The sequence below is a fragment of the Ranitomeya variabilis genome, chromosome 1 (genome assembly GCF_051348905.1).
Source record: "Ranitomeya variabilis isolate aRanVar5 chromosome 1, aRanVar5.hap1, whole genome shotgun sequence".
NCBI lineage: Eukaryota > Metazoa > Chordata > Amphibia > Anura > Dendrobatidae > Ranitomeya > Ranitomeya variabilis.
This window is the reverse complement of record NC_135232.1, coordinates 640,455,167-640,472,511: the sequence shown is the minus strand read 5'-3', so window position 1 is coordinate 640,472,511 and position 17,345 is coordinate 640,455,167. Positions and strand designations below refer to the sequence as shown.

General features: G+C 44.9%; 1 protein-coding gene across 12 annotated transcripts in view; it reads right to left on the bottom strand.

Moving 5' to 3' along the window:
- Positions 1 to 4,487: 4,487 nt before the first annotated feature.
- The window catches only part of NPAS3 (neuronal PAS domain protein 3), a 616,056-nt gene continuing 603,198 nt past the window's right edge, over positions 4,488 to 17,345 (bottom strand). For all 12 annotated transcript variants that reach the window (XM_077261116.1, XM_077261131.1, XM_077261123.1 and 9 more), the window contains one exon: positions 4,488 to 9,215. In XM_077261116.1, the coding sequence (XP_077117231.1) occupies positions 7,810 to 9,215 (1,406 nt within the window). In that variant the 3' untranslated portion in view covers positions 4,488 to 7,809. The remainder of the gene's footprint in view (positions 9,216 to 17,345) is intronic.

The following is a 17,345-nucleotide window of genomic DNA, read 5'->3' as shown; positions in this document are numbered from 1 at the left end:
GATCTCAGAACTAGTATACCAAAAATTTCTCAATCCACCATAACATCTCCGCCTGCCCCTCTCTCACGGTCCAGTAGTTTGTCTGGTTCACCGTACTCCGCCCTCTCTCAGCACAGCAGCCAGCCCACGGTTCCACAGTTGTGGTTACGTAAAAGATTATTTCCTCCTACGCGTGAGAAAGCTAAGAGGTTGAACTCCACCATCTCCAATCTGTTGGCCACGGAAATGCTGCCTTTCCGCCTGGTAGATACAGACGGTTTTTGAAAGCTGATGGCCGTCGCAGTCCCCCAGTACTAACTGCCCAGTCGCCATTACTTTTATAAGAAAACTGTGCCTGCATTACACCAGAATGTCGCAGACCACATCACCCGTTCCTTGACTAAATGTCTGTCAGTCAGGGTGCATTTCACCACAGATAATTGGACAAGTAAGCATGGCCAAGGGCATTACATCTCGCTGACTGGGCACTGGGTGACTCTGGTGGTTGTGAGGGCAGGCGCTGCTCCACAAGTCTTGGAATCCCTAAGGCTTGCAGGACAAACCTCTACATTTAACACTTCCTCCACTGCTTCTGCCTCCTCTATGGCCTCCACTTGCGCCCTCAACCTCTGCCTTAATGAGACACGCGTTCCAACAGTGCAGAGCGAAATCCCACCACCTCCATACTGCGCAGCCAAGGCTCACCGCAATTAGGCAGTATTAATATTGATATGCCTTGGATATTGCAGTCATACAGCTGAAGAGTTGTGGACAGCTCTCCACACTGAGTTTGATCAATGGCTGTCTCTGTTGAACCTGCATCCAGGGAAGGCCATGTCCGACAATGGTGCGAACCTGGAGGTGGCCCTAAAGCAAGGCAAGGTCACACACATGCCTTGCATGGTTCACGTCCTTAACCTGGTGGTACAGCGTTTTCTCCACCACTATCCTTGCCTGGGTGAGCTGCTCCAGAAAGCACGTAAGCGGTGTGCTCATTTCCACCATTCGCACCCCTCAGGTCATCGACTTGCATCAATACAGAGGTCTTTGTCCATGCCAGTTAACAGATTGATATGCGAAGTGCTGACACGGTGGAATTACACTCTGCACATGTTGAAGCGACTGTGGCAGCAGCAACAAGCCCTGACGCGGTATGTCATGCATTATAGCCTGGGCCAATGCAGTATGGATGTGGCGCATATCACGTTTACAAAGCAGGCATAGATTAAGGACCTCTGCACCCTTCTCCACAGTTTCGAAATGGCTACTAAGATAGTTAGTGCTGAAGCCGCCATCATCAGCATCACTATTCCGGTCATCTATGTGCTGAAGCAGACTTGAATAGCCAGCGGGAGGAGATGGTGGTCCCAGAAGAAGAGGAGGAAGGGAAGGATGCGGAAGGGATAACATTGTCTCTAAGTTCCAGACTATCATCACACAGGTGGGTGCCAAGGGAGGGTGGATTACTGCGATCGAGGGGGGCTGGTGATAAACTGTTATCGAAGGTGCAAGATCCGAGGAACAAATGGAGAAGGAAGAGGTGATGGAGGAGCAACTGTCAGATGAAGAGGATAATCCTCCCCTCTCTGTTGTTCGTGGTTGGCGGGATGGGATGGAGGAAACAAGCCTTATTGTTACCCAGCCACCAAAACAGCATGGGCTTGGACCTCAGGGTAGAACCAGAAATATGAGTGCCTTCTTGCTGCACTATCTGCAACATGATCCCCATATATTTATGATTAGGAATACTGCTGACTAATGGGATTTTTTTAAAATGTGATAAGGTTTTTCATGAATCTTGCTACCACTGCAATCTCTGAAAAATTAATTTTAATTCTGCATCATGGCATATGCTTATAAGTCTGGATTAGTTCTGCAAGGCATCTATTCCTCGAACTAGTCGTGCCTCAAATCATGTAATCGCACCTCCCTTGGCATGATTGACAACTGGTAACGATGCTACTATGACGAGAATTGTATACAGGCTGTAAATCACATCTAGGCAGGTGTGATTAGAAGCCAAGACAGGACTAGTCTGTCGGAAGAGACACCTCACTAGGCTACTCCTGCCTCATTAGCATATACAACATTGCAGGAATAAAATTAACTTTTCAAAGATGGCAGTATTAGTAAGTCCCATGAAACAGCTTATCAGATAGATAAAGAACTAAACACACATTATGCTATTTTGGCAATTGGAAACAGGGAACCTGAAAATTTCCCCTTTAAAGGGAACCTGTCACCCCCAAATTGAAGGTGAGCTAAGCCCACCGGCATCAGGGGCTTATCTACACTACAGCATTCTGCAATGCTGTAGATAAGCCCCCGATGTATCCTGAAAGATGAGAAAAAGAGGTTAGATTATACTCACCCCAGGGGCGGTCCCACTGCGGTCCGGGTCCAATGGGTGTCACGGTCCAGTCCTAGGCCTCCCTTCTTCTTACGATAACGTCCTTTTCTTGCATTGACGCTGCGGCTCCGGCGCAGGCATACTTTGTCTGCTCTGTTGAGGGCAGAGCAAAGTACTGCAGTACTTTGCAGTACGGGAAAGGTCAGAGAGGCCCGGCGCCTGCGCACTGCAGTACTTTGCTCTGTCCTCAACAGGGCAGACAAAGTACGCCTGCGCAGGAGCAGCGGCGTGAATGCAAGAAGAGGACGTCATCGTAAGAAGAGGCCCCGGACTGGACCGTGACACCCATCGGACCCGGACCGCAGAGGGACTGCCCCTGGGTGAGTATAATCTAACCTCTTTTTCTCATCTTTCAGGATACATCTGGGGCTTATCTACAGCATTCCAGAATGCTGTAGATAAGCCCCTGATGCCGGTGGGCTTAGCTCACCTTCGATTTTGGAGGTGACAGGTTCCCTTTAAATCTTACTTCTTGCTCCCATAGTCTAGACGGGTTAAGTATTTGAGTTTATTGTTGATGGAAACCACAATCTTAAACAAAGACTGCTGTTTCTAGCTGAAGACAGAAAACAATCCAAAGTTTTTCAAATCATGTATGATCCAGCAGTAAGAGTCTTCTTGATCAGGATGGTGTTAATGTGTGAAATAAAAGATGCCAAAACTGCAAACAAATCCAAAATGTAAAGTTTATTATGAAAATGGTACCTGCCGGATGAATCAAAAATTAATTTACATAAAAGACAGCATGTATGGTGTGTAAGCAGGCCTAGAAAAGTATAAAAAAGAACCTTGTTTTAAAAAAATGAAATTATGTACAGATTATTTTTTTTGCTTATTTTTTTTATTTTTTTTCTGCACCGTATTAACTTGATGGTTAATGGAAAAATAATGTTTTTCTTATCTTTTTTACAACAGATGAGGCACGTTGAGTTAAAACTGAGTTAGTCTTCAAAACACAATAAAACGTACCCATAACTTTCGCATTTTTTAACGTTTTAATATATATACTTTTAAACGTTTAAGTTGGTAACACTGTTGGGTTTACAGGTACAAGTTGTTGTTTTTTTTATTCTATTTCCTATTAACCCTCCCTTTTTATTTGAATAATAAACCAAAGTGGCACCAACCTCATAAAGTTTTCATATTAATTTACAAGAAATAGTTAAAAACACAGACACAGTCGTCACAAATAAAAAAAATGACTTTTTTGTCATTTTTGAAAATTGTCAGACAATTTATTTTGAAAGCAGCTGTTAAACTTGCTGAATTGAAATAACCAGAATTCTTCAATAGTTTATTATTATTATTAATATTATTATTTTTTTTTAATCTTCGACACAACACAAACACTTATTAAAAAAATATTAAAAAAAAAAAGAAACAGAAAAATAACAAACAGAAAACGAGAATGGAAGACAAAGGATAAAACAAAAAAAAACATTGAAGTGAGATTTCAGTGTTTTGCAACCATCAAGAATGTGAAGGGAGTCATCATTATTATTGACCCATTCCATCTTTACAAAATTCTAGATGTTCATTTTCTGGTAGTGGATTTATGGCTGAATCTCCTGACAGAGAACTAGGGTCAACATTGTGATAGCCTTTTATGTCTTCTTGCAGCGATGGGGCTATGACAGAGGAGGCTTAAAAGTTATAGTTTGTATTTAGCTCTTAATTTCCCTCTCTCGACATAGGAGGTAGAACCAATGCATGCCTCCAATGTAATTATCTGAAAGCAGCAATAGATAGAGAGAAATTAGATCATTAAGCTTATGTATTACTAGGTTGTGAAAAGGTATCCCATCATGTTTGGGATCCTCATTATGGAATGACTTACGTTACCCTCCAGGTTAAGGGAAGGCTACAAATCGAATGAACTAGCATTCACTGCATATGTTATGGGACTGATGGCTATAGGCAGAGATGGAACTGCATGGACTGCGAACAGATGTAAAAGGAGACTGACAGAACTAGATAAAAGTGTCCGCAATACAACAATGTTTCCATCACCATTAATGAGCCTCCTCTAGATAGAATAGATGCTAAAGAACACTCGGCTGCTGATATGTCAGATCAACTTCTCTACAACTCCAACGTCTTCTCTAAAATCAGTAGAGATATTTATCTCTATGTAAGAGAAAGAGGAAAGAGCTGCCCTTCCCTCCCTTGCACAAAGCAAGTAGGCGGCTTTTTTATTTTTTTCAAAAATGATTTTTTTTTTGCTGGTTTATGTAAGATAGACAGACATGAAACATAGGTAAAAAATTACAGAACAGTCATTAGGACAGAGTACTGAAATTTCACAACAGTAAAAGCGATAGCCAAAATGAAAAACAAGGAAAGAGCAAAGTTACCCATAGGGTGTACCAACAGTGAAAGCAGCGTTGCCACTATACAAACATCCACGAGCCCCCAGGTACCACCGATTCACTGACACACAGGGAGTAAAGAACATGACAGACCCAGACTACAGTTTTAAAAGCACAGAGAAAGACAACAGAGATAAACACTCACATTAGCGTAGAATATACTGCATATTGTAACACACGTTGAAATTGGAATGAGACAGCTAAAAGACACTCGGAAATGGTTCTTTTTTTTCATTTTTTTCTAAACCTCTTTAGATTTGTCTTTTTTTTTCTTATTTTAATACACGAAGCAACACATTACAAAGTCTCACACCTGGTAATAGATGTTTCACGGATAAGCTGCCAAACAGACTGGAAGTAGGAAATAAAAACCTATTACTCCATGAAACGTCACACTTTTGGTTTCTGAATGACTCGGAGTCCCCTCCCCCTTTTCAAATTTTTAGTGACCCAATCTAAGGTCAATGCCTGTACTTGCCTTGTTCTTAACTTCTCTTTCTTATCTCCTGGAAATCCCATTTGCCTTTTTTTTTCTCCAAAATTGTTGGCAGAGACTTTCTTACTGAGCATATTGTAAAACATTTTTATGTGTTCGTTCTTTACAAGAATTTGTAAGCCCCGTCTAAGAGTATCGGACGGGAGATAGAAAAAAAGCAAAGCAAGAGGAACATATATGGTAAAAAAAATATGCAGGTTAAGATGACTTTTACATCTTAATTCTTTTAACCCTCCATTTACTGTAAAGTATAACAGAGAAACACAGTGCTGGTGAGGACACGTAACATGTAACACCAAAAACATGACGGGTCAGTAAAGTGTTTTGTGCAAAAAAAAAAAAAGGAATCTGCAAAGTAACCCACGATTTCCATATCATTCTGCCACTGGAAATATTTTGTTTGGGCAAATAACCTGGCTTATATTGTTAATGAGTGGCATGGACTTAAGCACTAGAATGGCTTTAGTAGCCTATGAGTATCATGTTCTAAGCCTCCCTGGTAGTAAAGAAACGTATTTAGGGGAAAGGACTACCTTGTCCAAAAGAAAAATATTTAGAATTGAGAGTCCTGAGTGGTTGATACCTTTTAATGACTAACAGAAAAGATGGTAACAAATTGCAAGCTTTCGATTTTCAGTTAGCCATTAAAAGGTATCAACCACTGAGGACTCTCAAATCTAAATATTTTTATATCTACTAGCTAACACGGTACCAAGTTATATATCTTTCCTGTACCTTGTCCAAGGAAGAGTGAACAGTATCACTGTATCTGGGTATCACAATCTACTAAGAAAAAGATTTGAGTTTACCTACAGCTAGTTATAACCAGAAAACGTCAACAATGTTCTCTCCTAACTTTTCCCAATCATACTGACAATTTTTATTAATGTTTGGGGACCAGAGAAATTGTTTTCTGTGTATCCTTCCAACCAGTGATATTACACCTAAACCTGCTCTCTCACAATGTCTTTGAATTGCCCCTTATTGTTGCTATTTTCACTAATTTTTTTGGGGGGCATCTAATAAAAGTTAGTGAAAAGTCATGAAATATCTGAGGTATGCACTATCTATGTATCCTCCAATGCACCTTTGACAAGGTTTCCCTACTTCAGCTCTTTTTTATTGTCCCCCAAATCTTTAACCATAACTCATGGTGCCTCAACCAACAGCTGCCTACCATCCCGGTACCTGCTCTTTAAATTATTAAAAAGACATCTTATTTTAGTTTCTTCTTAACCTTCTCCGAATAGGTAAATGGAGAAAGTCTTGGGTTATTCTCTCCTGAAGTGGTGTTATGGATTACAAAAATCTTCAAATACCTTTTGGAAAAAAATTGGTGATGGCTGTTCTTATGTCTTACAACGAGTACTAGGTCTTTCTGACAACATCGGTTATGGTGTGTTATCGTTGGAGGCTGAATATTATGTACATGTGGGCACATTGTAAAATTGGAAGATTTGTAGTAAAACAGTACTTATACTTCATAATGGCAACAATAAGCAGCAGAAACTGCAATTTTGGCTACCAAGAAGGGTCGGAAGAACCTATTGCTCCTTCTGAGGTGTTTCAGAAGTCGTATCACAATCCTCAGTAACAAATGGGCATCAAACACTCGAACTAGATCCTGTGGTTAGAAGATTTCATACATACTTTGTCTTTTTCATAGTATGTGAATCTGGTGCGGAAAACTCTCTTTCCTGCTTGTGACGTGTGTGAAGTAATAACTTTATATACACACCCATAACATCTCCCTTGAAAAGACAAGGCATCTTGGTACATCAAAACACAGCTGTCTACAGACTGTTTCAGTCAACACCGTTTTGCAATACTGGGGGGGTTTATGCAACACTGACTATACTTCCATCATCCAGTAGTGCATGCCTGCCAACTCTTTCCTTGCCAGAGCAGTGGCACTGCCCCTCTGGCAATTAAAAAGTGAATGGCTCCAAGGTCTAGCAGCAGAGAAGGAGAGGTCCAAACATTCTGAGAAATCAACATTACAACATATGTGAACAATGTCTTAGTATTTTGGCAGTGACAGGGTAAGGAGTAAAACAAGCCTATAATGGTGTCTGAAGTCAAAAAGAAGGATTTTGAGGTGTGAGCAAAGTGCTGGAATATTTTATGTTGTAAAGGATCAGAACGCAGCCATTGCTCCCTCCTCTAAGTGATGGAGCAATGGGCACAGTGCGAGCGGTCCCCAGGAGAGGCATCTGCCAGCTAAACCAAAGCCACAGAAAAGGAAACTGATGGAGGAACATATATTTTATGCAGCCCAGCTAAGTATGAGGTGCGGAAGACAGGGCTACTGGTCCCAAAATATTTTGGAGGAGGATATTAAAAATTAGGAATGAGACTTAAAGAACATCTCCTCTAGCGGCTTTGGAATAGGGAGCAGCGGAGGAGACATGGGGTGGCCAGGTTTAGTGGCCCCTAACACCAGTACATAGCCACCTACATTCTGAATTATTATATAATGTCTTTCTCTACTCTCTGAAGTCTGTCCATTTTCTCCTCCTTCTCTCTTTTATTAATTTTCCTCTTTGTTTTCTTTCTCAGTCCTCTTTACGCTCTAGAGTCTGTGCTGCATGGATACCATTGCTGTACACTGGGAAAGGAAGGGAGGAGAAAATTCCTTCAGCCGTGGTGAAGACACTGGCAGCAGGAACTTGGGTAAGACCAGCACCTGTCACCGCACCTCCAAAAGGACCAGACATGTTTAGCCGGTGTACATGATGGTACAGCATCTCCATTGGGGTTTTGGGGTCTAGACCAAATCCAGGGCCATTTACATCCACAAAGTTCACAGGGTGGGCATTAGGGAGCAGGTTGCCTTGCATGGCCAGTGTCACCTCAGCTGGGGCATAACGAATGGTACCTGTGGTGTACACCCTCTGTCCACTGCTTCCCGTGGCTGCAAGGGTTCCTGCAACACGATGCACAAGAGGAAGGACCACATTTCCAGCCTGAAGCCTTTGTAGTGCTTCTAACTCTCCTGCGTACAGAAGAGAATTTGATGGGCCGCCTGTTTGAAGAGGTTTTTCACGGGGTGAGGCAGAGAGTGGAGGTGAAAGTGGATCTGAATTTACAGGACCCAAGCCCCCTGAAGATCCAGAATACTGCGCTTTGCTTCGCCCAGCTCCATCCGCCCCGCCTGGGGGCGTGAGAACAGAGTCTGGTATAGAGACATGGAGGGCTGGAGGTGCAGCAGCAGAGGATGATGGGGAAGGGGAGAAGTGCTCGCCCCCTGTTGGAGGCTTGGTCATACTATAAGGGGATTCATTGCGTGAAATCTCTCGATTAGGTGGGAAATTCCAAATACTGCTGTCATTATCAAAGTTGATTGGTTCTGCCATTTCTGTCTTGATCTTCAGCACAGATGAAGTAGAACAACTGCCTGTTGGCGGAGGAGTGGAAGGAAGCAGCCTTGGAGGATCCCCCAATGTACTCTCTATCCCACTGGGGCTGGATCCTTCAGACAGTCGCCTCCTGCGGCCACCACAGTGTCCTAAACTCTTTCTCCGTCTCCTTTTTCTCCGCTGGTGTCTACCTAGAACACCAGTCACACAGACTGCCCTCTCCTCTTCATCGTCTTCTTCCTCTTCTCCACTCTCAGAGTCTTTGGCGCTGTCAGAGCTTAGGGACTCAGGCCCACGCATGTCTGTCTCACTCTCAGTATAGCGCTCTACTTTAATGTGCATAGGACCAAGTGCTCCCAGAGCACTAATACTCCCTAGTGCACTTAGCCTTCCTTCCTCTATCTCTTCTGCTGCCTTCCTAACCTCACAGTCTTCACTTTCTTCACTCTCCTCACTGCAGGCATCACTTGAGCTGTTAGCTTCTTCATCACAATTCATCTCTGGATCTGAATGTTGTCCGGGCTGTTTACGGTCTGGCTCTGGATCCTCACTCTGCTCAGACAGGTTTCCCTTTCCATCTGACTTTGGATTATCGTTATCCTCTGTGGAAATATAAAAAATCACACATTTATTTTATTGCACAAAAAATTTAAGTTGAAATGGGGATGTCCACTTCAAAAAATATCTTCATATGTGTTGGAAATATAAATAGCTTATTAATAAACAGTGGTATCTTTTGCATTTTGTCACACTTAAATGTTTCAGATCACCAAACAAATGTACATATTAGACAAAGATAACACAAGTAATCACAAAATGCAGTTTTTAAATGAAGGTCTTTATTTTTAAAGGAAAAAGAAATCCAAACCTACAGGGCAATGTGTGAAAACATGATTGATCCCTAAAGCTAATAGCTGGTTGGGCCACCCTTAGCAGCAATAACTGCAATCAAGCATTTGTGATAACTGGCAATGAGTCTTTAACAACGCTCTGGAGGAATTTTAGTCCACGCATCTTTGCAGAATTGTTGTAATTCAGCCACATTGGACGGTTTCCGAGCATGAACCGCCTTTTTAAGGTCATGCCACAGCATGTCACTCGGATTACGGTCAGAACTTTGACTAGGCCATAGCAAAGTCTTCATTTTGTTTTTTTGAACCATTAATAGGTGGACTTGCTGGTGTGTTTTCGTTCATTGTTCCGCTGCATAACCCAAATGTGATTCAGTTTGAGGTCATGTACAGCTGGCCGGACATTCTCCTTCGGGATTTTTTGGTAGATAGCAGAATTCATGGTTCCATTTACCACAGCAAGTCTTCTAGGTCCTGAAGCAGCAAAACAGCCCCAAAGCATCACACTATCACCACCATATTTTACTGTTGGTATTCTATTCTGAAATGCTGTGTTACTTCTACGCCAGATGTAAGGGACATACACCTTCCAAAAAAATCAACTTTTATCTCTTCAATCCACAGAGTATTCTTCCAAAAGTCTTGGGGATCATCAAGATGTTTTCTGACAAAACTTAGACGAGCCTTTATGCTCTTATTGCTCAGCAGTGGTTTTCGTCTTGGAACTCTGCCATGCAGGCCATTTTTGCCAAGTCTCTTTTTAATACTGAAATCATGAACTTTGACCTTAACTGAGGCAAGTGAGGCCTGCAGTTCTTTGGATGTTGTTGTAGGGTCTTTTGTGACCTCTTGGATGAGTCGTTGATGCACTCTGTTTAATTTTTGTTGGCCGGCCACAGGAAAGTTCACCACTGTTCCATGTTTTTGCCATTTGTGGATAATGGCTCTCAAGGTGGTTTGCTGGAGTCCCAATGCTTTAAAAATAGCTTTATAACCTTTTTCAGATGACTAGATCTCAAATTACTTTGTTTCTCATTTGTTTCAGAATTTTATTGGATCGCGGCATGATGTATTGCTTTTGAAGATCTTTTGGTCTACTTCATTTTGTCAGGTCATATTTAAGTGATTTCTTGATTGAGAACAGGTGTGACAGTAAGGCTACTTTCACACTAGCGTTAACTGCAATACGTCGCAATGCGTCATTTTGCCGAAAAAACGCATCCTGCAAAAGTGCTTGCAGGATGCGTTTTTTCTGCATTGACTAACATTAGCGACGCATTTGCGACGCATTGACACACGTCGCAACCGTCGTGCGACGGTTGCGCCGTGTTGTGGCGGACCGTCGGGAGCAAAAAACGTTACATGTAACGTTTTTGCTCCCGACGGTCCACTTTTTCCGACCGCGCATGCGCGGCCGGAACTCCGCCCCCACCTCCCCGCACCACACAATGGGGCAGCGGATGCACTGGAAAAATGCATCCGCTGCCCCCGTTGTGCGGCGCAGAGAACGCTAGCGTCGGGAACCTCGGCTCGACGCACTGCAACGGGCCGGGTCCGACGCTAGTGTGAAAGTAGCCTAACTAGGTCTGCGCGTGGCTAGAGAATTTGAACTCAGCTTCCCAAAGATGTGATAAATCACAGTAAATTTCAGAGTCCTGTAGAATTGGATTTCTTTTTCCCTTAACAATAAAGACTTTCATTTAACAACTGAATTTTGTTGTTACTTGCGTTATCTTTGTTTAATATTTACATTTGATTGGAGATCTGAAACATTTATGTGTGACGAACATGCAAAAGAATAGGAAATCAGGAACGGGGCAAACACTTTTTCACACCACTGGTGTGTCTTCAAGGCTGTGTGTGGAGCAGGCTGGCTGACTGGCTTATTTCACGCCAGCCTCCTTCTCTTTCTATGCCTAGATTCTAATTTGCATGTACTGTATGTGTATTCATATTTCTAAAAAAAGAAAAGAATGTCCAGCTTCACCAAATCCGTAAAAAAGAGTTTTCTTTATTCACAAAACTTTTAAGCATAGAGGATACAGACTTCAGCACGAGCCATATGGGTAAGAATCTCAACGTGTTTCTGGAGACTAAGCTCCCTTAATCGTGACATGTATGTCATGATTAAGGGAGCTTAGTCTCCAGAAACGCGTTGAGATTCTTACCCATATGGCTCGTGCTGAAGTCTGTATCCTCTATGCTTAAAAGTTTTGTGAATAAAGAAAACTCTTTTTTACGGATTTGGTGAAGCTGGACATTCTTTTCTTTTTTTGGATTCTACACGCCTGGACACAGCGGGTCCGTGCTCCCGAAGATTGGTTTATGCATCACGGGTGAGCTGGTTTATATTCCTTCTTTCTAAGTATTCATATTTCTACCACATGTTTTTGCATTGGCCAACCCCTTTAATAGTGTAATTCAGTATGTGTGTACTTTTACAGCAATTTTCTTTATGCATTTCATAAAATGACTTGTCACACATCCATACCTTACATAGATCACTGAAATATAAATTATATGCTTAATGAGTGCCTAAATTATACAGGGAATCTGAAGGCTTACCTGAATTATGTTATTTTAATTATATCATATTCCTGTTGACATTTAACTATCCACATACAGCGAAGGAAATAATTATTTGATACCATGCTGATTTTGTAAGTTTGCCCACTGACAAAGACATGAACAGTCTATAATCTGCTGGCACCGAGGGTATAGGTGAGTGTAATGGTTTGTTTTTTTAAATCTTTCCTGATGGGGCCCATGGATACCAGGAATGGGATGGGGCCAATTAAAAAAGAAAAAGGATGGGGCCAATCATACCAGGATAAGGAAGGGGCCATGCACATCAGGATAGGGATGAGGGGGCCATGCATACCAGGATAGGGATGAGGGGGTCCTGCATACCATGATAGGGATGAGGGGGGCCATGCATACAAGGATAGGGATGAGGGGGCCATGCATACTAGGATAGGGATGAGGGGGGCCATGCATACTAGGATAGGGATGAGGGGAGCCATGCATACTAGGATAGGGATGAGGGGGGCCATGCATACCAGAATAGGGATGAGGGGGCCATGCATACCAGAATATGGATAAGGGGGCCATGCATACCAGGATAGGGATGAGGGGGTCATGCATACCAGCATAGGGATGAGGGGGGCCATGCATACGAGGATAGGGATGAGGGAGCCATGCATACCAGAATAGTGATAAGGGGGCCATGCATACCAGGATAGGGATGAGGGGGCCATGCATACCAGGATAGGGATCAGGGGGTCCTGCACACCAGGATAGGGATGAGGGGGGCATGCATGCCAGGATAAGGATGAGGAGGCCATGCATACCAGGACAGAGATGAAGGGGCCATGCACACCAGGATAGGGATTAGGGGGCCCTGCATACCAGGATAGGGATGAGGCCATGCATACCAGGACAGAGATGAAGGGGCCATGCACACCAAGATAGGGATGAGGGGGCCATGCATACCAGGATAGGGATGAGGGGGCCATGCACACCAGGATAGGGATGAGGGGGCCATGCATACCAGGACAGAGATGAAGGGGCCATGCATACCAGAATAGGGTTAAGGGGGCCATGCATACCAGGATAGGGATGAGGGGGCCATGCATACCAGAATAGGGATGAGGGGGCCATGCATACCAGGATAGGGATGAGGGGGTTCTGCATACCAGGATAGGGATGAGGGGAGCCATGCATACTAGGATAGGGATGAGGGGGCCATGCATACCAGAATAGGGATGAGGGAGCCATGCATACCAGGATAGGGATGAGGGGGCCATGCATACCAGGATAGGGATGAGTGGGCCATGCACACCAGGATAGGGATGAGGGGGCCATGCATACCAGGACAGAGATGAAGGGGCCATGCATACCAGAATATGGATAAGGGGGCCATGCATACCAGGATAGGGATGAGGGGGCCATGCATACCAGAATAGGGATGAGGGGGCCCTGCATACCAGGATAGGGATGAGGCCATGCATACCAGGACAGAGATGAAGGGGCCATGCACACCAGGATAGGGATGAGGGGGCCATGCATACCAGGATAGGGATGAGGGGGCCATGCACACCAGGATAGGGATGAGGGGGCCATGCATACCAGGACAGAGATGAAGGGGCCATGCATACCAGAATAGGGTTAAGGGGGCCATGCATACCAGGATAGGGATGAGGGGGCCATGAATACCAGAATAGGGATGAGGGGGCCATGCATACCAGGATAGGGATGAGGGGGTTCTGCATACCAGGATAGGGATGAGGGGAGCCATGCATACTAGGATAGGGATGAGGGGGTCATGCATACCAGAATAGGGATGAGGGAGCCATGCATACCAGGATAGGGATGAGGGGGCCATGCATACCAGGATAGGGATGAGTGGGCCATGCATACCAGAATAGGGATGAGGGAGCCATGCATACCAGGATAGGGATGAGGGAGCCATGCATACCAGAATATGGATAAGGGGGCCATGCATACCAGGATAGGGATGAGGGGGCCATGCATACCAGGATAGGGATGAGGGGGTCCTGCATACTAGGATAGGGATGAGGGGGCCATGCATATTAGAATAGGGATGTAGGGGCCATGCATACCAGGATAGGGGTGAGGGGGTCCTGCATACCAGGATAGGGATGAGGGGGCCAAGCATACCAGGATAGGGATGAGGGGGCCATGCATACCAGAATAGGGATGAGGGGGCCATGCATACCAGGATAGTGATGAGGGGGCCATGCATACCAGAATAGGGATGAGGGGGGCATGCATACCAGAATAGAGATAAGGGGGCCTTGCATACAAGGATAGGGATGAGGGGGCCATGCACACCAGGGTAGAGATGAGGGGGGCCATGCATACCAGAATAGGGATGAGGGGGCCATGCATACCAGAATAGGGATGGGGCCATGCACACCAGGGTAGGGATGAGGGGGCCATGCATACCAGGATAGGGATGAGGGAGCCATGCATACCAGGATAGGGATGAGGGGGGCATGCATGCCAGGATACGGATGAGGAGGCCATGCATACCAGGACAGAGATGAAGGGGCCATGCACACCAGGATAGGGATGAGGGGGCCATGCATACCTGGATAGGGATGAGGGGCCCTGCATACCAGGATAGGGATGAGGCCATGCATACCAGGACAGAGATGAAGGGGCTATGCACACCAGGATAGGGATGAGGGGGCCATGCATACCTGGATAGGGATGAGGGAGCCATGCATACCAGGATAGGGATGAGGGGGCCATGCATACCAGGACAGAGTTGGGGGCCCTGCATACCAGAATAGGGATGAGGGGGTCCTGCATACCAGGATAGTGATTAGGGGACCATGCATACCAGGATAGGGATGTGGGCCATGCACACCAGAATAGGAATGAGGGGGCCATGCATACCAGGATAGGGATGAGGGGGGCATGCATACCAGGGTAGGGATGAGAGGGCCCAGCATACCAGGATAGGGATGGGGCCATGCAGACCAGGGTAGGGATGAGGGGGGCCATGCATACCAGGATAGGGATGAGGGGGCCATGCATACCGGGATAGGGGTGAGGGAGCCATGCATGCCAGAATAGGGATGAAAGGGCCATGCATACCAGGATAGGGATGAGGGGGCCCTGCATACCAGGACAGAGATGGGGGCCCTGCATACCAGAATAGGGATGGGGCCATGTACACCAGGCTAGGGATGAGGGGGCCATGCATACCAGGATAGTGATGGCGGGGCATGCATACCAGGATAGAGATGAGGGGGCCATGCACAACAGGGTAGGGATGAGGGGGCCATGGATACCAGGATAGTGATGAGGGCCATGCATACCAGGATAGTGATGAGTGGACCATGCATACCAGGATAGGGATGAGGGGGCCATGCATACCAGGATAGGGATGAGGGGGCCATGCATACCAGGATAGGGCTGAGGAGCCAGGCATATCAGGATAGTGATGAGTGGACCATGCATACCAGGATAGGGATGAGGGGGCCATGCATACCAGGATAGGGATGAGGGGGCCATGCATACCAGGATAGGGATGAGGAGCCAGGCATACCAGGATAGTGATGAGGGGACCATGCATACCAGGATAGGGATGTGGGCCATGCACACCAGGATAGGAATGAGGGGGCCATGCATACCAGGATAGGGATGAGGAGGCCATGCATACCAGGATAGGGATGAGGGGGCCATGCATACCTGGATAGGGATGAGGAGCCTTGTGTATCAGAATGGGGGGGGCCATATATACCAGGATAGAGGATATTACAGTACAGAATTGACTATTTTTTTGCTTAAATTTTTTTCCTAATTTCCTCCTCTAAAACCTAGGTGCGTCTTATAGTCCGAAAAAATGTGGGATGATTATATGTATTATGTGTGATGTATGTTTTTTTGTATAGATCCTAAGTGGGCAGTATCTTGTTAGTGACTGGTGTGCTTGTGCCTCCACACTATGTAAGGCTGCCACCTTTTTTAATGAGTATACTTGATAAAGACCAATGCTGGTTGAAACGTCATATCATGGCGGAATAAAGTTTTTCTATTTTTCCTTCTCATGGACTGGATGCTGCTCCCTATTTTTCTTTGTGCACTGAGCAGACGTGTCCAGCTTTTATAAATTTACTTCTAACCGAATGAGTTTAGTTGTCAGGTGATAAAAAGTACACAAATCACAGCTGCCACGTGACTGCCTACTTGAACTAGCAATATTGGTAAATCCTGACGATGTGCGCATTACACGCAGTCCAGATTCAGCACTCTGCAGTCATATACAGCGAGGCCAGACTTTTGTACCAAGCCTGGACAATCCCTTTAAAGGGGTATTCCCATCTCCAACATCCTATGACAAAATGTACTAGGTGTAAAAATAATAATTTTAGCCATTATCTCCAATTGTAAATGTAGTATAGTTCTTCTGATTTTCTATGTCACTTACCCCATGCAGGGCATTGCAGTAGCTTAGGGATCCATGGTTAGAACCACTAAAAACTAACTGTCATTATATGGCCATGTGCACACGTTCAGGATTTTTCGCGTTTTTTTCGCGTTTTTTCGCTATAAAAACGTGATAAAAACGCGAAAAAAACGCTAACCTATGCCTCCTATTATTTACAGTGTATTCCGCATTTTTTGTGCAAATGTTACGATTTTTTCTGCGAAAAAGTCGCATCGCGGAAAAAAAAGCAACATGTTCATTAAAAATGTGGAATTGCGGGGATTCCGCACACCTAGGAGTGCATTGATCTGCTTACTTCCCGCACGGGGCTGTGCACACCATGCGGGAAGTAAGCAGATTATGTGCGGTTGGTACCCAGGGTGGAGGAGAGGAGATTCTCCTCCACGGAGTGGGCACCATATAAGTGGTAAAAAAAAAAGAATTAAAATAAAAAATAGTGATATACTCACCCTCGATGTCTTCCCGCCTCTCAGGTGCATGCTGCCGCTTCGGTTCCTGTAGCTGGTGTGCGGTGAAGGACCTGCGATGACGTCACTGTCTTGTGATTGGTCGAGATCGGTCATGTGACCGCTCACGTGACCGCGACGTCATGGAAGGTCCTGCGCGCACTCACCATCTATACGGAACGGACGCCGCTGAGGTCTGCAGGTGAGTATAAGCATTTTTTTTATTTTTTTTATTATTTTTAAACATTCTATCTTTTACTATAGATGCTGCATAAGCAGCATCTATAGTAAAAAGTTGGTCACACTTGTCAAACAGTATGTTTGACAAGTGTGACCAACCTGTCAGTCAGTTTTCCAAGCGATGCTACAGATCGCTTGGAAAACTTTAGCATTCTGCAAGCTAATTACGCTTGCAGAATGCTAAAAAAACCGCAAAAAAAACGGAAAAAAAAA